The sequence below is a fragment of the Sphaeramia orbicularis genome, chromosome 9 (genome assembly GCF_902148855.1).
Source record: "Sphaeramia orbicularis chromosome 9, fSphaOr1.1, whole genome shotgun sequence".
NCBI lineage: Eukaryota > Metazoa > Chordata > Actinopteri > Kurtiformes > Apogonidae > Sphaeramia > Sphaeramia orbicularis.
This window is the reverse complement of record NC_043965.1, coordinates 30522091-30547135: the sequence shown is the minus strand read 5'-3', so window position 1 is coordinate 30547135 and position 25045 is coordinate 30522091. Positions and strand designations below refer to the sequence as shown.

The following is a 25045-nucleotide window of genomic DNA, read 5'->3' as shown; positions in this document are numbered from 1 at the left end:
CTACATAAACTATGCCTTATTCTCTGAACTAATAAGAGATCCCAAATAAAATGAATAAACCCAGAATGACTCCAGGAATTGTTGACTTCGTATTTTTAGGCAGAAGTTCAAGGTAAGACTATGGGAGGCAAAGCTATTTGGAGTAGCCCCTAGAGGCTGTCAGCGGTATTACAACTTTAAAATACTTCCACAGTGGCTTCATCTTGGGTCTGAGGTCCTTGTCCCTTAGATTTTACTGCATGTATCATTGGGTTGCAAATAATTCTGTACAAAATTAGAAACGTTGCTTTTCCGCACAGCTCAATCAAATAGCACGAAGAGCAAACGTAACACAGAACAGGCTACATCTAAACATAAGTGTTTGAAAGTACCTGTTGAAATAAGAACTTGTGATGAAGTGTAGTGTGGTAATGTTAAACTATCTTTAGATAACTGTCTGTGAGCAAGCCTTTTCCTTCCGTGCACCAACACTTTGGAACAGTCTTCCTCTGGACATAAGGCAGGCATGCTCTGTGGATGTTTTTAAAGCAAAGCTCAAGACCCACTTGTTCACTCTGTGTTATAAGTCGTGATGTGCTTTTACTGTTAATGTTTTTAGCTTTTATGTTTTATTGTTTTATTGTGATTGATTTTATATCTGTACAGCACTTTGATTGAAAGCGCTTTAAAAAAAAATTATTATTATTATTATCATTATTATTATTATTATTATTATTATTAGATGAAATGTAAAGAAAAGTAAATTTATTGTTAAAATTTTGGAAGGACCTAAGATTATACTGTTTTTAGAGGCACATGAGTTTTCCTTTGTTTTTATGCACCAAACTAGGTCATTTAAAGGTATCAAGATTTATTTTGTCTTAGAAAAATATACAAATGTACAGATATTTGTATAAAAAGCTTAATTTTCATCAAACTCTCACTGTGGACTGCAACATGTATACCCTATAGACCATGACTGAGTGGACTGATGCATGAAAAACAATGCAAGTCTGGCAAAACTCAGTAATTGGTCTTTTTCTGTAACTTTTATGTCATAATTTTGTGTTAATAAACTACCTCAGGCTCAACTCCAGGGCGGCCCGCACTGACTTACAGTCCTAATCTGTTTCAGGCATGTTTCAGTACAGCAGACTAGGGTTGTACAAATAAACTGGTTACTTAATGACAGTGATGGTGTGAGTGCATGTGCAGGGTGATGACTGACATCCGTAGCAACAGTAACTTGGAAACAGCCTGAAGTATCATGTGAAGTTTGCTTAAGCAGTGAACACGGTGGGAGGTGTTAAGCAGCAGGAGAACGTGTAGAGGAGACAAAGCATCTTTTGGGAAGATAAAAGCATTTATTTGCGATCGTGCCTGTACGTGAGACAGGGGAGTGTTAGAGGGATGAGTAAGCGTTGTAATTTTGAGTCGTCTGGTGTTACAAAGTACATTTGATCTCTCCTAGAACTTCCTATCTCACACAAACACTCAGTAAGGTGTGGCTGAGAGTAACTAAGTAGATCTAGCCCTTAGATACCATTCACAGAGACGATGTGGATGGTGAACTTTGCAATCTTAGAGAATACAAAGGTCAAAATGAACTCAAGCCATAGAAAGAAAATAAAAGGAAGCAGACAGGGTTTGATAAGGTCGCATGGCAAACTTTTGTTGCCGTGGCAATGATTCCTCGAGTCACCTTGTGGAGGTAATGACCACATTTGACCTGACAGACATTATCTGTGTGTGTGTTGTGTTTCTGTATGTGGGAACATGGGCCTCCTGATGGAAGCCAATTGTGACCTTAAAAGCACCTCTCACATTTCTGCAGTCTCGACTACAGACTGCCTAGTTCCACCGAATTATCAACGATTTTGTCTGCGATTGTCTCCCTTTGTCTGGTTAAACGACTAAATATAGAAAAAAGGAGCTGACAGATTTTTGGAGATAAAATACAGCACCCTGCACTTTCTCTTGAAAATGCCATACAGACAAAAACACATGCTAAGTGTCAGGAGATACGTGACCTGTTCCCATCAAATTCTAGGTGTAATCGGGCTTTCATTCATTGCTTCTACTTTAACTGTGTTTAGTCTTAACAGTCTACAAATCCTTTCACCCACCCCACACTTTTCTTGATGATTTAAGGGAGGAAGAGGTATTATAGCTGCTCCATAATCCTTTCTCTTTGCAGATGTTTTGGATCACTTGTAGGAGTGAATTGTGGAGCTTCTTCTCCTCACATGACTGCTACTGGAGTGAGCTATTGTCCTTAAGTTCTCTTTGTCTACAATTTTTGCTCCTTGCCTTCCTGGTGATGGCACTAATTCTGAGTGGCAGGACAGTGACGTTGCTCGTACACGCACATTTTCCGTGCACGTACAAGTGAAAAGGAACAGCAAAATCTGTTGTACCTGAAGTGCTGGAGGATTAAAAACAAGTCTCTTCAGGGGTATCTTATCTTTTTCACAGCTGTTTGAATGTCACATGCTCTCTCACACACATAACACAGATGGCTGGACTGTGTTCATGTCTTGGAAATGCAGGTATATCATGGTTCTAGCTTCCAAAATTACTACTATTACTGAGAGACCCGTGCTATAATTAACACCAAACCTTTAACTGAATAACATGTTCATAAACAGAAGGACTTGACAATTGCCAAAGCAATATGTCGCCTTTTAGTAAAGAATGTGATTTGAGATGCTCCCCTTATGGATTTGTCAGATTACTGGTATGGGTTCTGATCAAAGCTTTTTTAAAGCTCTTTTTAAGCAGCCTTGCTCTGAATTCCTTCCGCTAATTTATTCTCACTCAGACAGAGGAGGAGAGGAATACAAGTGGAGAGACACTCAGACAGAAATGTTTCAGAGATGCTCAGTCATGCCTCAGCCCAAATGGTTTCCATTAGACAGTTTAGATTAGATTACTTTTTTTTTTGGGAAAGACAATAAGAAGTGATGAGTCTTGTTTCATTCCCATTGGCTTTTCATAAAATTGGGGCTTTGGTTTGCTGATTGTCATCCTTTGTGTCATAAACAGGGCTAAATGTCCTCACCTGTATTTAAACTGTGCTGCTGGTGTTCATTGTATCTGAGGAATGGTACCATATAACATATATGCACCTAGTAGAACACTTCCCACCTATTTTCTTTTTCTCTTCCAATTCTAGCGAAGGTAGAGGATGTGTTATGATTCATTGTCACCTGTTGTAAATTCTCAAGTATCATTTGTGATTATGACTGTAATAACAAGTTGCCACTTAAATTAAATGTATGATTTAGTGCTTGCTCTGCCTCTTTCAAGATAATATTATAATTTAAAATGCCTTGTAAGTTCTCCTGATATTAAAAGAAGGCCTTATTATTTGACGAATGGCGACTATGCAGAATTGCTGCAAGAAAAATCTTTAAAATGACACTTCTTCAGGAAGAATAGATTAACTACTTTTTGTATCATTCTGCTTCAATCTTCGAAACTGTGTCAAAACTGGTGCCAAACATAGGGTAAGAAAATGATGGGATGGTTTTGTGTTTTTTATGTAAATGTAAATGTAGACATCCTTGATCTGTCGATGTGAAACCTGTGTTGCATTCACTCTTTGAACTGTAGCTTTGAAGCCCTTCTGTCTGATGCCACAAGCTCTGGGCTTTGAGGTCAACCGTACCCTCATGTGTATTTCCTGGTGTAACAGTGTGGCAATAAAAGCCATTACCAGGGGCCCCGGGGCCACACGGTTGTGGTTCTAGCTTTATTACACTGCTCCGCAAGACGGTAATTACAGTATGTCCATGTTTCTATGGCAACCTGGGGGCTCTCAACAGCTAATGCAGAGTTTATGTTAGGGGAGTGAGGCATTTTGTTGTCATACACCGTGCTGCAGTCAGGCTTTCAATGTGTACATTAGTGTATAAGCTGGTTTTTGTAGTGATACATGTTGCGTACTGTGTGTTCACCTCCAACGAAAACTTATTTCAAAGACCACCTGTAGTTATACTGACCACTGTTTCACTTCATTGCTTCCATCCACACAGTTGAGTGTTAATCATTTTTAGGATGGCCTGGAGACACTCAGAAACACAAACTATGTCCAACACACAATAGGAGCTTTCAGACACAACTAACCTGAACTAGACAAGATCCAAACTCAGCCCTTTTGGTACAAGAAATACTGTCTTATCTGAGCTGTTGAACCCTTAAGCCCCCTGCAGGCCAAAGATTTACTCTAAGATGGAACCACTTTAAGACTTGGCAGGGGAAAGTTGCAGTGGTGTGAACTGGTATTGGTCTGGTCAGCTCATTAAATGGCAGCGGGTGTTTTTAAGCTGTAGTGTTGTATCTACAGGATACTGTAGCTCAACTCAAGCCAAGACACACAGCGTTATTATAAGTTGTGTATGTTTCTTCTGCTTATTATAAGGTATATGCTCAAGGAACACCAACTTCTTTTTTACTTTTCTGCTAAAGCAATAGAAATACCACTGTAGTAAATAACTCACTATCACTTCTATCATTTATATTTGAAAATTACTTCCATCCAGCTACATAATGTAAAATGTTATAACAGAAGTACAGACAATCATTGCTATAAATCTGTATCTTTGGTCTGAATGAGGCTTTACAGATTGTTTTATATATAAGCTAACGTTCCTCTAAAAGGCAAAACTATGTTGAATAAAACTAAAATACTCTTTACTCAAGCCTCTAACAAATTTCAGCAAAGGATAGTTTCATTAAATATTTTTTTCAACTTGATCCTGGATTAAATTAATGAATCCAAAGCTCAGTAAAGCCACACAAAGTGAGGAAGGAGGCTTTAAGTTTCAAGATGGCAGCCTACCATGCAGTACTGAAGTGAAAAGAGTTACTGTTCATTATAGTGGCTTCTGACACTGAGCCATGTCTGCATTGCTCTGTTGACTCAGAAGATTAGATCTGCAAGCACTAAAGCTAATCTGCCATTTATAGATTTGTGTGTGTGTGTAAGTGCATGTGTGTGTGTTGCATCTTTCTGTTGAGCAGTCAGCTGGCAGAGACTTTGGGGTTTCAGGTATTACCAGATGGGCACGGCACTGATCTCCTGTCTCCAGTGAAAGAGAGAGTGAGGGAGGTTGGAATCACCACTTCGGTCTTGTCTAAGATGACATGCAGTCCATGCAGATTAGTGCTTGTATTGTCACCGTGATATGAACATGCATGTTAAACACCCTGCTAGAACTGCTTGAAATTCAGCGAATTATAAAAATCCTTTTACCCTGTGAACTCACATTAGGTATGCAAACATTTACTCTATCAGTGGGAGTGCTAAATACATGACTGATGCATTCATTCCATTTGGCCAATCAGATGAAGCCTCAGTTAACATCAGCAACCCTTTGATTAATTGGTGTCATTTTGGTGGCAAATGAAAGGGTAGTTTTCATAGAGATGCCATGATAGCGATATTCTGGGCTGATTCCCATATTTAAATGTCAATTTGAGCAATAGCTGATGCAGATACTGGTGTTATTTTCTGTTTATTTATTGTGTTGCTTATCCCTTTGTTTATGAAAGAGAAATACTTAATCATCTTTGAATGAGTCCAAATTCAATCATACAAATTTACAACCTTCAATACAACACGATACTTAGGTATTACTCACTGCTGTTGGTGGAATTTCATCTTATTTGGCCAATATCAGCAAATATCAGTGAATTCCAGTGAAAAGCTGTTAAATTTGTGTATCCCTATTTTTTATTGAAAGACATGTCATCATCCCGATATGGCACAATGTCATGAAACATGACAGCTTGTCTTATATTGTCCAGGCCTAATTCAAATGGCTCAACCTCCTCTTACTTTTAATTATATTTTGTTATTAATATTATGCATGGTTGACTTGTGGTTCAATTTTTTCAGGAAAGTAGATTCATCTAGCAGAAACACACTGTGGATGAGAATGTGACGAAATGTCTAATATTAATGTATCAGCTTTATTTAATAACCAAAACTTAATTGAAATACTTGTTAATAACTTGCCTTACAGGAATAAAAGAATAAAGATAGACAATAAAATTGGACAAAATAAAAGAGGAGTTAATAATGAAAAGAAGAGTTACATCATTATGATAATACTTAGTAAGTGATTTCTGACATTTTTCACAACTAACATTTATTGACAAATTCTTATTGAGAAAAACTGTTTGCACACCTTGAAGGCAACTTCATTATTAAAAAATTAGGCGTTTCACAGGGCTCGTTCTAACTTTTGCTTTTTTTGTAGACTGTATACTGTATCTTCATTGATAACCGTTTTATCCTGCAAAGCTTTGCAGAAGTTATTCACATTAACTGATTCCATTAGCAACAGTGTTCAAAGGCTGAACAACTTATGGAGTGCCTCAGGTTTTATTTTTCCTGTACCACATAATATGTAGACATCATAAAATCATCACTGCAAAATTGTTTTCAAAAAATCAAGCACGACTGTGTCTTTTTCACACAAAGCAGGGATTTTCTCTGCTTCGATGTTTCAGCAGTACTCAGTAATGGTATACTGCATCATCTCAGGACCCAAACCCTTGAGCCAAACTTATAATTTTTGAGTCTGGGCTATGTGGACTTGACCCCGGATCAACTGCAGAACTTTAATGAGGGAACCAGTGAGAAGCACCACCTGAAAACATTAGCCTATGCATTATACATTATACTTTTACACATGCCTTTCACATCATGTACCTCTGTGGGGAGTGTAAACCTTGTAAAGTTTTAGCACATCCAAAGGTCATCTGAGGTGTGGTCTGATGGGAGGGAAACAATCACTCTCTTACTATTTCGTTGTGATTAAAAGAACATGCGCTTGAACCAAAGAACACTTATACCGACCCATTAGTGCTCGCCTCTTTACATTAAAGCGTAATAACTTTGTAATAAGCTGTGGCTATTGAAATTGAATTTGTTTTGAAATAGCCAGTGTTGTGGAAATTATGTAGGAAATGTACCCCCGGTGGATTGTTGATGTTGTTAATCAGAACTAAAAATACAAACACTTTCCCAGCCTCAATGAGATATTCAGATAAAAAACTTAATGTGAGAGCTTGAATTACTTTGGCTGCTTTAATGTTGCACCATTCTCCATCTCTAATTCACTGTATGTCTGTTTTCTCTTTGTGCCATGACTTTTCATCAGCATCTAACATAAAAAGATCAGAATGGAAGGGAGCTGTTTGATCCCTGGGTGTGATTAATTATCTTTTGCTCATTTATTGACTGTAGTTGATGAAATGAGTGAAATAGAGTTGATATGCCAAAAGTTTTATCACGTAATATGATAATTATCACAATAAATGTCAAATTATTATTATTATTATTATTATTAGTATTATTATTATTATTATTATTATTATTATTATTATTATTATGGGCAGGTCTTTGGTTTTGAGGGAAAGCTGGAAAAAAACAAGACTTAATTATGGTTTGAAAGTAACTATAAAAGAAACAGCAGGACAAAAAATGTGCAGAAAGATGAAAATTATGTAAAAGATGTGATAGGTCAAAACCATATGAAACACCCTTGATGTCTCTGAATAAAGAATATCAACAAAATGCAAGAAAGCACTGAAACATTTGGAATTATTTTAACTGAGAATGTAAACTAAACTGCAGTGACAAAAGAAAAGTGTAAATTGTGATGAATGTATTTATCATGATTTACTTTATAATTATACTTTACTAACAATACTTATTTCTCCCTCATCCTTATGATGACCCCCTCCCAGTCTAACTTTGAAACATTTACTTTGGCAGAGAAAAAGGACTTGAAAAGATCTTTTTCTCTGTATGAAAGGTTTAACCAGTTTTTCTTACCAGCAAAACTAATGGTGCATTTTTACTGTTATTCAATGAATCAGTCAATCTTTATTTATATAGCACTTTTCATATAGTGAAATGTAGCACAAAGTGCTTTACATATAAAATCAGTACACCCCACCACCACCAAGGACACACACACATACATGTACACACACACACACACACACACACATACACACACACACGCACATACACACCCCGCCACCCATGTACCCAGTGTTAGTATGCATAATTAACAGTAAAACAAAAAGAAATAGATAAAGAAATAAAGAAAATAAACAGGCTGATCCAGGCTGATACAGGCTCATCCTGCTGTCATTGATATATGTGTGACTTTACTATTTTCTGATATGACAACAGCTAAACCTGTTAACTTGTGTAAAATGTGCTATAACAGAGTAACTACCAAGCAGGTATTCTGAGTGTGACATTGGTACAGACATTTTGCCTAAGTTAACATAGATCTGTCTTCATTGTGTGATGCTTATTGATGATCCTCAAACACTATAAACACATCAATTCACTGACATGTTGAAGGATTGATTTGGCATTTTCACAAGTCAGAGTTTCTAATGACAGGGAACATAATGATGGAAAATAACTATGCCTTTAATACAGTTTATTTTCGCTGTTTTCTGTTTACTGTAATGAAGAACAGTGGATTAAAAAAGATAACAGTGTCTGTTATCATTGTTACTTGTAATGTAGTGCAAACAACATCAACCAAGTTGTTAGTGGCTATTTTAATTGAACCTTTGTCGACCACTGGCAGTCTAGGTGGCAAATAGCCACAAAATTATTGCTTCTCCAAGGACCACCAGCAGTCGTACATTATTCATTCCCAATTACTCAGACAGTGTTGCCATAATTGCACCACGCTGTGCACTGTTCATTCCTTTCACAGTTCTCGAGCAATTTAAAGATGTTTTCTTTCTGTGACTACATACACACAAACACACAAATACTAGTGCATACATAGAGGTCAGTTCTATCATGTTGTATGTACATGCAATCATTTGTATGTTGTTTCCTGTGACATTTACTGTCTGAAAAGTCAACTTTGAAGGTAGCAGGTATGGGAGCAAAATACTGTAAGATGGTCTATTTCTGTACCAACACCAGAGGTTTCAAAAATATCACTAGTGTTTTATGACTTGTGTAGCATATATTTTTCTTTGTTGTTTTCTAAATGTGGCTCAGTCATGACTGCTAAGTTCTCAAAGACAGCAGGGTTTTGTTTTTGGAACAAAAGCTTTCACGTCTCAGAGATTTAAAGAGATTTCATCTCAGTCTGTGTTCTTAGTAATAGATGTCTCAACAGTGGTAATGATGCAGTTTTACTGTTACTCATACTGCTGCAATTCTGTCTATTCTATCTATCTATCTATCTATCTATCTATCTATCTATCTATCTATCTATCTATCTATCTATCTATCTATCTATCTATCTATCTATCTATCTATCTATCTATCTATCTATCTATCTATCTATCTATCTATCTATCTATCTATCTATCTCTGTCTGTCTGTCTGTCTGTCTGTCTGTCAGGGGTGAAACTGGACATGTTCTTTGTTAGTACTGGACTGGCTGCTGGTCTGATCAACAGGGTAAATTCAATATCTAATCAATACTCAGTGTAATTCTGTTGCCTTCAGTCTTGCATTAGTCCAGAGTTGTAACAAAAGGCTTGTCTTAGAGACTAGATTCATAATTTCAGAGTATTAGGTTTACAAATACAGTTGCCATTGGCATTTATCAAATATCAGTAGTTATCAGTAGTTGTATTTAACTCTCACCTTAGTCAGAATACAGTGCTAGAAGTAGCTGCAAGGAAGACACAGAGAGACTAGAGAGATGCTCTGCAGGCAGCTATTATCTGCTAATGTCAAGTTCAGACAAGTAAACCCAGGTTTACCTGATTCGTTTTGCCACACTTAAGACTCATTGTGTTTTTATGTCTGTTCCTGATGAGAAGGATAGTACTATTTCACCACTGCAAAACATGGCATCATCTACTTACTACTTAAACTGTACTGTGAAGATAGAGTTGGTTGGAGGGTGACACGTCTTTCTGATTTGTTGCCGAAGTATCAGGCTGCAGCACCTGATAAATAAACGCGTTCAACGTTGTGTATGAAACAGCCAATCAGATTTATTTTTTTATTTATGAATAGAAGGTGCCAGAAAGACGTTCCGGATCATCAGTTTCAGAACATGCATTAAATGAGATTGAGATGATTAGGTTAATTTTAATACATAATTAACTGAGATGATTGAATTTTGTGTGGTATAAATGAGCCAATTTTATGATACAAGTTCGATACAAGAGTGTTTGCTTGCTCTAAGAGGATGATGGACCCTGAGATTAGAGACTGACCAGTGCTGAATTTTTGGTGTTGATGCTGGTACTGATACTCGGGAGTAAAATATAGACATTTCCATCTGTTAAAATCATCTGTCTGATGGATTGATCTATTTGTGATTCCCAAAAAATCAAGTTGCAGCTCATGTTTTGTGTAGCTGCTGATATCAGTGGCCATTTTGAATATTGGTATAAGTGCTGGGAACACTCATTTTTAATTACTCCTGTGTGCTTAGTCTGTTATTGCTGTCTTCAACATTTACATTGATGTTTTTTCAGCTGCCAGTAGCATCCAATTCTATCACTGAGTGGGAGAAAAGAAAAAAAGAGGAAAACAGCAAAAAAAAAAATCCGTACCTGACGACAGATACCTCATGTGAAAGTTGTAGTCTGTGCTTTGGATATCTTTGAACATGAGTGACAACTTTGCGTTCATAAGCCTCTAACAAACATTTAAGAAAGTTTTGAATAATAACAGAGCATGATAGTAGCATCACTTAAATTAGATGCACAACTTGTCATGACTGATAATGTGCAGCTCAAAGTGAGTTCCCAAAATGTGAACTGAGAACATTTCGAAAGCTATTTTTTGCATACATGCATGTGTGCGGTTCCATCCTGCAGGCTATTTGCCTCTTCCCAGATGGATGAGTGTACCCAACTCAGCAGAGGTCTTCCTGTCTCCTCAGGGCAAGGGAAGTAGGGGGTAGTAGTGAGTGTGTGAGTGTGACTTTGTTTAAGTGCATATGGAGGGAAGTATTGAACTGTCACTTACCGTGAATCCTCGAGGGGAAAAGCATCACACAGAGCAGAGGGAAAGAAAGCCAAATTAGATAAAAGCTTTTGGCATCATCAATCCACAACAGACAACTTTGTTAGCACATACCTTCAGTCAGTAGCTATGTGCAGGTATGACATTAGCCTTTTGGAAGAAGCAATCATCCATAAGACTTTGTTATGCCACCATTGGAGCTTACATTTTCGCTGCTTTTTCACCTCTATCCCTGGACATTGTACCCACAGTCACTAAGCTCATTGATCACAGACAAAGAAAGAGGATTTGTACAGGCACGAGATAAAATCCGTCTCTTTGTAGGTTGCCACAAATGCAATAAAGTAGTGTGTTACTGCTCTGAGTCACAACAAATGAGAACAGAATCAGCAGGGTGCTCTGTATCAACTGAGTCACAGCTTTCTTAGGGGAATAAAATGGGTGACTGTATACAAACATAACCAACAAAACAAAGCCATCAATTCTGACAAAATGCAAGAGACCAAGTAATGATCATGTTTATATGAAAATTATACAGGAAAGAATTGACAGGCCAAGCTTTGTTGATAGATCTAACACCTGCACTGATGTACTGCTTTTAAAGGTGTGGAGTGATGTAGTGATAAATAGCATTTATTTTACTATCTGTCACTGCTTCTAAAGTTTCATGGTTACATAGCACCTAAAGTTAAGTACATGTACTTTTCAGGAGTCTGGTTTTCTCTCAGTTTATTTCGGTTCACCGGGTTTACTTAAATCTGAGGTTAAAATGTTGTATATACAGTGCAGTAAGAATAATTAGTAAGTAAGAAAAAAAGCTTAACAGTATTCCTTTATCCACATTCTTTTACAAGCATTTTTCACACAAACACAGAAGGAGAGGATTCACTTTTTCAATGAGCGGGCCACTTCTCAGTGGTGCCTTGGTATGTTTGAATGACAGGTGTAAATGGGCTTCTTTCTCACTCCTGTCACTGTGCAGAATTGCTGATAGGCAATTTCACAAGGTCTACCTGTAGCGCTGATGTCTCCAAGAAGAAATAGGCAGCAGAACACCCACTCAACGCTAGATGTAAAGTTCCTACTTGGCAATTCAGACCCCTGCATTTACATAGTGACACATTCTTACATACAGTTCACACTCTTAAATGAACAGTGCTATCAGTACAGTATGTACATTTTGGGATTCTTTAATGAAAATGCCATTCACTTCAGTTTTGTTTTACAATTAATCACCATATAAAAGCATTCATTTGACAATATGAATGACAAACAATATTTAAATATTTATTGTTATGCGTTCACTATCTGATACAAGCTCTCCATGCTGAAGCACTTAAGTAATTCGCAGTAAATTGCTTCCTTTGCCAAGTTAAGCTCCAACTGGGAGAAATGAATCACTATGAGAGAATTAAGTCTCATTTTGTCTGGTCTTGTTCTTTGCCAATGCTTTAATACCTTTTAATGTTGTGATAGCTAGTGTAGCCAAGAAGAGTGAGAGGATAAAATAAACAGCCCTCTGTCTGAAACAGGTGTGAGGAACTGGTGCCCCCTGGTGACTGAAGTGTGTAGGAAACAAGACAATGCAGAGTTGACTCCTGCTGCTTAGTATCTCAAAGCACTTAGTAATTAAATTCAGTCATCCTTGTTCTGTAGAAAGAAATAGTGCATGTAGTTTAATAATAAATGAGAATGTTCATTACAGCATCCTGTGCAGTGCAGGTTTAAAGGCTTTGGGACCAGGCCGGGATGATTTTTGTGCTTTTGAATGTTGCCATCTAGAGTCATGATGGAGACATTGCAGGTGAATGCATCAAGCAGAGCTGATGTGGCTGCTGAACCATTTCATGGGTTGAGATGAAGTGTCAGGCAAGAGAGTCAGAAAAATTAAAGCACACACTCATGGTATGTCCTCTATCTGTTCAGTCCTCAATCACACACACACACACACACACACACATAAAGTATATACATGTGCACACTCAGACACACAACCATCATAGGAAGTAGCTGTACGTTTGACGGACAGATCTCCCAGAGGTCTCAGAAGTCCCCAGGGGAGGTGAGTGGTCAGTGAGGTGGATATTCTTAATGTCAGACCCTGACTGTCAGGGCAAAACACCCGTTAACTGTGAGGTGGTGACTCAAGAGGGTCATTTACTCTTACACTGTTACACTCAGGGCAAAGAACGGCAAGTTTATTATATAATGAATTTTGTTTGCAAAGGTAGTTCATTATGCTTTACATAATGAGAAGGAACATAGGAACAAGGAAAGTAAAAACAAAACAAATTTCCAATTGTTAAAAAAATATGTTCTATTGGTGATTTAGACTACTATACTGATGAGATGCATCTTTAGAGCACTATAGCTATTTATTATTTATATTGACTGCATTATTCATATTTTAATTGGTACAATGACAATAAACTGTCATGGTTTACTGAATGAGGTGCAATGCATGAGCATGACTTCCAGCATGCTATGTAAATACCATAAGGTTTTTTTGTTTTTACAGAATTCATCAGCTGAGATGTGGAATGTGTTGCACAAGTACAGTGTGTACTATATATATATATATAGTGTTTAAAATATTTAGATTCTTACTGCAACCATGTTCACTTTGACTTCACAATGAAGTGTGTTTCGTCTTTGAAGCGTATTGTACATCTGAAAAGAGGCATCATGTGTTGTCATCAACACCTCTAAACCCTAAGTGCTTTCATCTCAACACCAGAGGAGTGAGATCACACTGAGTCACTCCTCAACCAGTCCCAACATGCCAAATCAATCACGCAGTCATTAATTTGGATTTTTCATTGCATTTTAACAAAACTTAGTTTTTTAAACTATTATGAATCAGTAACTCACTGGAGACCAGCAGACTAAGTGCCTAGAAATAGAAATGAAAGCACACTAAACTTAGAACGGAGGCAAGAAATGAAGAAAAAACTGGCTGGTTCATTTTACCTTTTTGCATGTGTGCCTTGTAAATCAAGAATTTATGTTTAAGAGCTGTACTGTGCTGATAAGGTTTAATTTAATGTGTGAAACATCAAGAATATTAAATTAGCTTTCAGGTTTTTGAAAAACAGATAACAGATGTCCAGCCTACTTGGATATGTTGGGGTAAATTTAAAGCAGGCTGGTGTGCTTAGAGTAAATAAGAGAGTAGAAATCCTATACAAGAAATATTTGGATGATATTAAAAAATTATGTTGTCAATAAAACCTCCATTACTCATAAATTTGTCCAGACTGTAATCTGTGCTGTTGAAAAGGATTAATTAATGCTATATCTGATTACACACACTGATCAAACATAGAGGTGTCTGTCAGGATTTATGTGAACTGAATGTACATATTTATTTAAGTTTAATGCCTTTACGTGTTTCATTTCCATTTCCTTAAAAAACTCATCTCAACATTTCTATTTTTAAGGCTCTGATTAACCATTTTACAGCTTTTAATCCAAATTTGTGTCAAATCAGTAAATAGGTCACAAGTTGTTTCATGAGATTCCATGTTTAATTCAATGTGGAAGACAGTGGAAGTGGAAGTGCATTGACTCCACTCTTTTCCCTTTTGACCACTTCACATTACATCTACACATCTCCTCCGTCTCCCCCATTCTCTCCATCTTGCCTTCACTCCATCTCTGTTTATTACCCCTCTTTTCCCCTTTTTTAGACAGGAGCAATCTTCTGTCTTTCATCTCATCCCATAGGTTCAATTTTAGCTCGTTCATCCATTGTACTGTCTGTGGATCTTATTTATGTCTCTCCTTTCTTACACTCTCTCCTTGTCTCTGTCTCTGTCTCTCTCTCTCTCTCTCTGTCGCTCTCTCTCTCTCTCCTCTTCTCTCATCTTGAAGACAGTAGTGTTCATGCAGCCTCAAATCTAAGCCGCTGCCTGTCAGGCTGCTCCGTTTATGCGCTCTGCGCTGCTCTCCTTTCCTCTACTCTCCTCTCTGCGCTATACTGCACTGCACTGCTCGTCTCTCCTCTACATCTCCACCTCTCCTTTTCCTCTTTCTCTCTTTTTTCTTTTCTTCTTCGCACATCCCTCTAAACTACACGCTCTTATCTCTTTTGTGCATTGCGCGCTCTGCTCTGTTGTTTGGGAAAATACTATACATTCTGGGTTTTTTTGCGCTAGAGCTGAGCGCGCTCAGGCTACTGGTGGATGAGGAGACAGATGCTCCCAGCGCTCCAGGTTGGGATTGCCTTGGACTCTGTGGATCTGTGTCAGCTCTAGACGAGGAGGGGGCAGGGAGGGGAGTGAGGGGGCTGACAGCTGCCCAGGTGAGCGCTTCATCGGGTTTTGGAACTAAAGGTTTCAAGGTGGTGGCAGTGGTGGTGGCGGCGGCACTGGTTGATGGTTGTCCGTCGAGGGTCATGCCCTGGGACTTGCATGTTTTTCGTCAGTTGGAGTTGGAGACCCTCTCCCATTTTTGCCCCCTTTGTGGGGCAGCATTGATCCTGGTGCCGGGAAAAGCTGCTGGCTACCAGCGGCTGCACCGTGACGAGTGGGCACCATGAACCAGTTGGACGCACCACGGCCGCTCAACTGGACCATCAGAAAACTGTGCCATGCAGCCTTCCTGCCATCTGTACGCCTGCTAAAGGTAAAAGAACACAAGGGAAGGGACTGAACTAAAAAATTCATACCTAGGGAGATGTAAAATGTGTCAGGCAGCCTTTCTGTGATCTTACTACTTTCCATAGGATCACAAGTAGAAAAGGTATGAGTAAGAATGTAAAAAGACAGTTGGAAAAGGTGTTCCTTTGCATCGAGTGGTTGTAAAACCTCAGAGGGGATAGTAAAGGTCTGGAAGTATGTGAATGTGTAAAAAGGTTTGAATAAAAATTGAAAAGCAAGAGTGTGCTGCTAGAGAGAGAGACACAGAGTAACTGAAAGAGAAAGTGCCAAATTAAAGTATAATAAGTTAGCAATGTGGTCTGAGGAGCAGGGACAGTACAAGTGTAAAATATGGACAGACACAGTGAATAAGTGAAAGGGAAGAGGGGAGAACAGGTAAATGATGAATCAAAGATGCAGAATAGAAGGAGAGAGAGATTGGGAAGAAATGGCAGAGCACAATTGTTAAATTAGGGATGACAGACAGGCCTGACAAGATTTAGGGAATAGGAGGATCTATAACAGCAAATCCAAAATAGTTTGTAGAATCAATCCAATAACAGTTCTATAAACATGGGGCTCTATTGTCCAATGAGTGATTATTAATTATATGAAATTTAGTGTGATGGGATTGCCAAACCACACACTTTCACCTCATCATCTGAACAAAGGTGCTTGAATGCATGTGTCTGCATAAAACATTATTTTATTCTTTCATTTGCTTTCATAAACCAGTTGCTGGCACTCTGCAAGGAGGGCTATTGTTGGAGGTCTTGAATGCCTCTTCTTCTCCTTCCTTTGATCTGGTTTTATCAAAGTGTCTCACAGAGCACTGTTGCTGTGATGTTGAACCTCTCAACCACATTATGCATTTGCATTTGTATGGCTGGGTTAAATGAATATCACTGTAATCCTTGATCGAATGTGTAAAGGATCTGTTTTGTGGAAGTGTGTGTGCTTGAGGCAGTGCTTTGCAAGGTTGCTAAGACCTGCCTTACCTGGTAACTTTATAAGAGGATGGAATATTGTTTGACCCTCCCTACATATGTGCAGACCTACCCACCTAAAACCCCTCAAAGGAAATCAGGAATTTGCAGAGACCTTCAGGAAGCTCTTCCTAAATCTCACCAGTTATCAGCAAACAGGTAATTGAGTTGGCAGAAAAATGGATTTTGTAAGTCAGTCATGGAAAAAAATATTCCTCAAAACATAAAAATAAACCCCCAATCTGTGCAAACTGTGGGAATTCATTAAGCCAAAGTTGAATAAATTTACACAAATTACAGCTTTAAAATGTTTTTCCCCTTCAGCTGGAAGACCGAGGATCAGGAGTTAATGTGAGATGATGTTTTTGCGGGAGAATTTTGGCTTTGGTGCAGTCCTCTGTGAGCTCATAGAGTTAATGTAAATGGTTTTGTGTGCAATAATTAGTGGCATCTTGTGGCAAAGCTGCAGATTGCAGCCAACAGGTTGCCTCACTTGTGTGAAAGAGGAAAAAATGTGAAAGAGGCTGTGAGTGGTTTGCCCACTCTGGTGAAGAGGATAATAACTTTGGTCCAAACTCCAACACAGTGCATAACAGTAATGCATTATTATTATATTCCATTTCTGCAATTAGATTCACCTAAAGCTTACACACTGAACATTTAAAGCTACTTCTCTAAAATTATTCCCATTTGAAGTTCTGGTGCCATGTGCATTTTAGAAAATGTGCCCACACTCTCTCATTTGTCCGTGGTGGTCTTTGGAGAATAATGAATGCAGTGTTCTCTGTATTAGCAGTATCTGTAGCCTTTATGTGTTTGCTCCATGGTTTAAGAAACAGAACTCTCAAACAATATATATAATGAGAATGCTGCTACGGACTCATCAGTTTGTCAGTGTGAAATTAGCCCTAGAGATCTGTCATTGCTGAATATTTCTGCATCACAAGCATTTTTTGCCCGAAGTCCTGCTAATTTATTACCTTCCTGCTACCTGCCATCCGCGTACTTACTGCTTATGAATGCGTGTTACTGTCACTACAATTTATAGGCTGTCAAAGATGCTTTCTCTGTTCCTTGGGCAGGAAAATATATCCAACAGATATGTATGTGTGTGTCAGTGCTGTATTTGTGCACAGACATGTGCATGTGTACATGGTTTTCTATGAGTATGTCCATTTATAATGCAGTGCCACAGGCACAGTTGACATTGCAGCAAGTGTGCACTCTACAAGGACCATTTTATGAGCATATTATCAGAGCTCAATGGTCTGCACAGAGTCAGTAAAACAGATAAACACCTATTTACATCTAGAGCAACACTAGTAAATGTCAACTAGTCTCAAGTCTTATAAAAACACACCAGCCTCACTTCCTTCCTAACGTATTACACCATTATCTGAATCCTTCTTTACCTGCCATTCTTCAAGTTGATTCAAGATTATTGTCCTGTATGTTTTCAATGCCATGTATTTATCTGCACAGTCACAATACCTCTTTCTTACAGCACAAAAACAGTAAAATCTGACTTTTTCAGTATGAAAGCACACAATCCATTCACAGGTCAAATGACTCTGCAGTGGTCACACTTATTTATTGGCTTCTGCTCTGATGGTAGTGATAGAAACACCACCCCTGGGTGTACCTGTTATATTTCACTCCTTTTCCAACACAATACTATGACTTGCAGACATATCCAGGCGTGTGTGACGTCAAATATCACAAATATCACAAACAAATAAAAATAAACTCATCTACTGGTCATGTGGAAGGAGTCAGTCACCTATTTTTAGTGGATTTAAACAACAGGGATACTGTATGCCATTATTTTTTCTGGGTTCAGCAGTTTTTGCTTAGTGCTTTAACACTGATACTCAACCTGTGTGTGTTTTTCAGTTTACTGTATAGGTATAACAGACTGGTCTTTTCATTTGTCCACAGTTAAAATTCACAAACCACCTTAAATTTTCTGGTAGAATCATATTTAAGATACTGTACAGCTCAAATGTAAGTGATTTACTCCACAAGGGAGTGCTATGCAAACTGACTTTTATTAATGATCCCAACTGATAATGAATCAAGTTTGTGCTGGCATGAGTGTTCAACAAGTAATTAAATTCATTACAACAGCTTCTATTGACCTTTCAAATGGCAGTCTATTGGTCAAGTGCCACTTCACAAAAGAGTAATGCTCCTATTAAGGGTGTATCCTGAACTGGGACAAGTAAGAAAGGGAGAAGAGGCACATCTGAGGTCTAAATTCTGGTCCATTTTCTCTTATTCCGTGTCCAGAAAACCATCCAGAATCATAGAGAGTCATGCAGAGTGTTTAGTCCCTTCTGCCTTTGTTATTCCTGCCTTGGTGGGTATGATTGACAGTGTAGATTTATTCAGAAATGTGAAGCTGTCAGAACACGTCCGCTTTATGAAATAATGTAATGTATGCCACACTGACAGCTGGGATTTTAACGAATTTAAGCCTAGGATTTTCTATGGATTCACACAGATAAAATAAAAGATTAGAATATACACTATGTACATTGAATCAAAAAATGTCAAATCTGTCATTTTTCATCCTCTCTTGTTGACTTTAATACTTTTTTATTCACCTCAATTCAATTTAATCCCATCATGTACTTGTGTCTTTTTGTGCTTCTTGAAATAGCAGTCTCCCCTATTGTGTACTTTCGATTGTGTGAGGTTTTTTTTTTTATCTTACTTTTGATCATCATACTGGATTAGGTCGTCTAAAATGCATCTTCTCTATCAGTTATCTTTTTATTTCACACCTCCTCACCCTGTTAGGAAATCACAGGGCGTTAATAGCTCTGCAGTGCTGTGCAGTAATTGTGTATAGAAAATGCGGCATTCAGTGAAACCATCCTGTCTTTGGTTCGCCTCATCAAGTTATTCATTTTTTCCTTCCCTCCCTTGTCTCTACCTTGCATTTTCCATCTGTTTTGTCATGTTCTTTTGTCTTTCTTCTTTCTTTGTTTTTGTCTCCCTCTCTGATTCCTTTTAATATTCCATGCCACCATAATCATAAAGCATAGATAACCCTCCATCTTACGCAAAACACATCGGGGACAGGATGTTACTGCTAAAAGAAATAAATATATCTCTGTAATGCTAAAAATAAATTTGTGTTACATAAAAAGACACACTGTTGCAGTGCTTTATCTCGTTGAGCTATGAGGAGTGGATATACATGGAAGTTGCGCTTGCATAACAATCTATCACAACAATAACTACATTTTTGGCTGTGAATTCTGACATGTACATTTTTGAGTACACATCATTACCATGGAGAGAAGTACAATCTATCACCCATAGGTGGCACCACCCAATTTTATATCTACAGTAGATACAGTAAAGGGAATAGGTTTCAGTTTTAGAAGCTGCATGAACCAAAAAAAGATTGAAAAAGAGTCTCTGAAAAACATGAATGAGCACAAAGCTGTTCCTATATTTACCGTATGCAAATGGTCTAATGCTGGCGCATATATTGGTTGAAAATGGTAAAACATTTGTCTGATTCACACTCAGTGAAGAGTGTAATTTGTGGGTACATGTGTCTGATTCATGTGGACTGCTCCACTTCAGTTTGGTATGATCTTGATATGATAGTTTCAGTGAAACATCTTTAGTATTTCATCATATTTCTGTATTTTTGGAGCAGCTGAAGTGTTGCAACAGAAAATGATTCAAGCTGAGTATGAGATTTCTCCTATGTAACAAATGCCTTGGTTCATTTACATTCTCTGTTAAGACATTAAGATTGTGAGGAATACTGCAGTTATCAAGTTTTTGGACCGGTTAATTTGCTAACCCTTGATAATGACACTGATAATATGCAATTTACATCAGAATGTCTGTTTGTATTGCATTGTTATTAAGTCATTAACAGAGGCAGAGCTAACATCATAAATCCCACAAATCACAGATGTTGGATAGCTCCTAAAAATGCTCCAGAAAATAACATAAACCATTTTTCATTTGTAGTCTTTGTTAAAGGCTGACTTTTTTTTTTTTTTTTTTAGAATTCCTGGGGGGATTCTTGCAGGATAGGAGTCAGTTTTGCTAATCATCACCTCATGATTGGAGCTTGAACAGGCAGGAGGGTGAATTATAATAACAATAGGTCAAGGTTCATATATAAATAATTCTAATATGAATAATGAATCATATGAAATGCAGCTGAAAAAATCATATCTTTGTAAGGTGCTGCTGTTATAGCACTGCATTGCCTAAAGACTACTGCCCCTCTTACATAACAAAACGTAACACTTAGTGAGCAGAACAAGAGGGGGACTGGGATGGGAGAGGTCCCTCTTGTCTCTGTACATGATAAAATACAACACACAAGCATCCACAAATAAAGCAATACTTTACACTTGTAGAGATGTAATGTTAAATAAAACATCATCTAAATGGACATTTCATCAAAAACACTTCATAATGTGGATTGGAAAGCTTGGCCTTCCTGTATTTCTGCATGTATTTCCATTAAAGTACGAATATCATTACACTCTTTCCTCAGTTTCAACTTTTTTTGTAAAATGAAATACCCACTCCCTTTTTGCCAGTTACTTCCTCACTTACTGGCTGATCCCAGTGATATCGTGGAGTGTTAAAGCAATGTGTTGTCACTTGCAAGGTTGCATCACTCTTCACACTACCTTTATTCCTTCTGTTGTATGTGAGAAGGCCTCATACTCAAAGGATGTCCCAGTGTTCACTTGTTTGTTTCTCAATTATCCAGCAAATACCACATTTATGAGATTTCAATTAAAACGTTATCTCACTAATGAGGCAAAACAGCAACATAAGCTCCCAATTACCACCTCTTTCTTTTATTCAGCCTCACAAAGACTTAATATTTGCTAATTTGGCATGCTTCCACATAATATCATGAGAAGTGAAACAAGAAAATTTGTGTTTTTTGTTTTGTAAAATCCAGATTCTTTAAACCAGAACCAGCAGAAGGCAACAATGTGTTATCTTGCTGTTGTGCTCATTGTTCTTAAATGCATTTGTCCTGAATTAATGCAACAGATAGTACAAAATGAATGTACCTACCAGTCAGCTACTGAATTATTTATGAGAATCAATGCTGAAAGGACCTGCAGCTTCAGAATAAATGTATAATTTGAGAAAACACCCTTGGCTTTAACTGTGGTAAATTCAGACATGCAAGGGTTCATTGATTATGTCATACACACCCACACAAATGCAGATCTGTCCACCTCCAGTTCTCACTTTGTAGTCAGAGCTGCAGCTTTGATGACAACAGAAGTCGAGCGGTGAGCAATGACCACTGACCTTTGACTTGTTAACAGCACAAGTGAATTATATAGTTGTGATGGAGATCTGTTCAATTATGTTTAAAGACAGAAGGTCAAAAAAGCTAAGACTATCTTTACCGCTATGAACGCATGAAGCTGGTAATGAGAGAATTTATAGTGCACATCTATTAGGGCTTCACAGTTTCAGCATCATCATCATGGTGTGCTCAAATCGCAGGGCATTAAATGGCCAAGTAAGGCAATGGCTTTTCCAACTAAAAAAGAATTCTGACACAACATAGCATTGTTTATTGAATCAGAAAATGACAGAGGAACCTGAAAAATAGAGACAACAGGAAAAGTAGCAATTGTTCGCCCTAAGTTGATGTGATTTAGAAGATTAATCAGCATCTTTTCATATTACACCAGAATCATCACTGCAGTGACTGCATGTGCAGTCATCACATTGTGGTGACATGTCAAGTGAAGAAAACTGACTTAAAAGAGAGATATTTTGCTTTTTTTTTTTTTTTTTTTTTTTTTTTAATGGATTAATGCTTTTTGAAACTGCTCTGTGGTCAACATAAACTGTAAATGCTATGCTTGAGTCTGAATTTCTCATTAATTAAACTCTGCAGGCCCACCTTCAACCCTATTTCTGAGTAATGACACGAGAAGGGTCGTTTTGAGCGCTGGCCCTTTAAATCCAAATGAGTCACTTCACACCCCACCCCCTTCAGATTGTTGACCGTGCTTTCTGTCCTGTTCAGCCACTTGTGTTCGTTAATACAACCAGCAACTGAATATTTTAGGTAATCAGCTCGAAGTGTGGACATATTTTCAGTTTTTACTACAACTGCTGCTGCTGATAAACAATAATGGCGTACTCAGAGAAATGTTCGTCAGAAGTCTTGACCTTTTACGTGCAAATGTCATGACGTAGCTAGTTATAAAACATACAAATTAAGCAGGTTGTAGAGATCCACTCAATTTTTGCCAAAATGAATATAAAAATAGCTTTGCAGCACCTGGAGGGTTCAAATTCAAACTTTTTGAACTGTTAGGATCCCCAAATACTTAAATAAATGTACTAAAGACTAATGAAAGTGGGTTTAGCAAAATATGACCCCTTTAAAAATGTTGGGGGAAAAAAAATATGCAGCTCCAGAGAATGATGTGGATCAAAAACAGATACTTTGTTGACAGCAGTTTCCCGGTGAGTCAACCTGTGCATTAAATAACCAATTCCAGTGCTCACATGTGTATATTTTGTACATTTAACCCAGCTGTATGGCATCAGTGTTCAAGAAAGAATGCTTCACAATCATTTCCTCAAGTCTTTTTTTTGTACTTCTGTTTTCCGTGCATATATATTCATCTACAAGCTCAAAATGTTTACCACAAAATAGAAAAAAATACTGCAATATAATAGTTTTCAATATCCTGCTGCTGTAACGTCTTGCCATATTTCATGTGCATGTGTGTGGAAAAATCACACACGTGTTGTTTGTAGCTGTGTAGTGGCTTTAGCTGCTGCTGGTTCTCTTGGTTTGTGAGCAAGACTGTAAATGTTTCATCTTCAATCATCTGCAGCACGTACACACTGCTCTGTTTAATTTACTGTGTTTGAAGCATGCTGAAGAGAACACTCTTAGATGTGAACTGTATGTATTTAGTCAATCTAATAACTGAAGAGGAGGCCATTCATCCAGAAACCATAGGGTGGCCAGCCCAAATCAATCAATTAATCCAAACTTCCATTTCAGTTTTTATGCATATCAAAGTACAGCAGTGAATGTATGTTTTTTCTTGCTTCGATTTGGGAGTGAGTTCTTTTCGTGTAGGATGTTGCTGTGGAAATTGGTTTAGTGCGTTATTGAATATTTATGTATCCAGGTCATTTACAGCTAATCGCGCCTCAACAATAAATCAGAAAATCTGTTCAATCGATACATTTCCATTTAATCAGCCTTAATATAAATTGTCGAGGCTGTAAAGGTAATGAAAAGGGACAGTGAGGTGTGATGGAGGATCAGCAAAGTATCGAAATTGCATTCCACCTCTGGAGACTAAAATTAGAGGCTTTCTAATCATCTGAAAGCTGAAGCCACATTGTTACTGAGGCGTGTGTAATCAATCACGCTGTTGTTGACGCTGAAGTGAGGCCAGCCAATCAGGGTTACTTTGATAGTGTGGTGAAATGCAGGCAGATTAGTTTCAAAATCAGCACCATGGACAGTGACAGCACAGCCTGTACACGCCTCTAACGCAAAGATCAGCCAAATCCCAGGTGGAGGATGGCATCTGAACTTACTTAATATAATTTATGCAACTTATTCTAATTAATACATTAGTAGAATCTACACTGATGGAGTTTGACTTGTTTAAACCTCAGATAAACACTTGGGAATTGAGAAATGGGCCTGTCTGTCTGTGGACATCTGAGCATGTGATAGCGTATTAATAATTGATTTTGCTTCAGTAGTTATGTTCATGTGTGTTTTTGTGTGTGCGTGCAGGGCTGAGTCATGATATAACCTCTCCTGATCCAAACCTGTTAGAGACACTATGGTTGACTGCAATGTGCCTGATGACCCAGTTCAACTCTTAACTCAGTGGAGAATTGTTATTTTCAACACTCAACCTGCCTGCCTGCTCAAAATGAATGTAATTTATCATGCAAAGAAGACAGACTGAGAAATGAAATGTTATTCTTTTCACTCTTTGCATATTGCTGATTTATTACTTTTGCTCAGCTGTGTACACTTATATCTCATGCATAAATGCTAGTTTTGCCCTCAGGCTTCAGATTCAAACTAAATGTGTACATTAGTTTCTGTCTCTTCATTTTTAGGACATTTTACCACATGTAGTGTGTTTCTGTGTCACGTATTTGTTGAGAACTGTCTAATCCTTGTAAAGACTGTTGACTGTAGAGTATACTGACAAAATTTCAACAAACAGTAAGGTTGTTTGAAAACTTTCTTTGCACAAAGATGCAGAGTAAGCTTCATGATTGGTTGCTAATGATCTGTTCTATAATGATCTGGCAGTTTGTCTGTTGGTTTGGAGAGCTAGTGCTGCAGTGTGACAGCCAAATGAAGTGAATAAAAGATTTTTTTAATATGGGGAGCGCTGAAAGAGAATGAAATTCTTTATGACAGGAAG

General features: G+C 37.8%; 1 protein-coding gene across 5 annotated transcripts in view; it reads left to right on the top strand.

Moving 5' to 3' along the window:
* The window catches only part of trpm3 (transient receptor potential cation channel, subfamily M, member 3), a 146751-nt gene that overhangs the window by 10454 nt on the left and 111252 nt on the right, over nt 1-25045 (top strand). For 2 of the 5 annotated variants that reach the window (XM_030143043.1, XM_030143041.1), the window contains exon 1: nt 15506-15595. The exons of 2 other annotated variants lie outside the window; for them this stretch is intronic. In XM_030143043.1, the coding sequence (XP_029998903.1) occupies nt 15506-15595 (90 nt within the window). Of the gene's footprint in view, nt 1-14758; nt 15596-25045 lie in introns of those variants that run through there. One more of the 5 variants, XM_030143040.1, reaches the window with a different exon arrangement.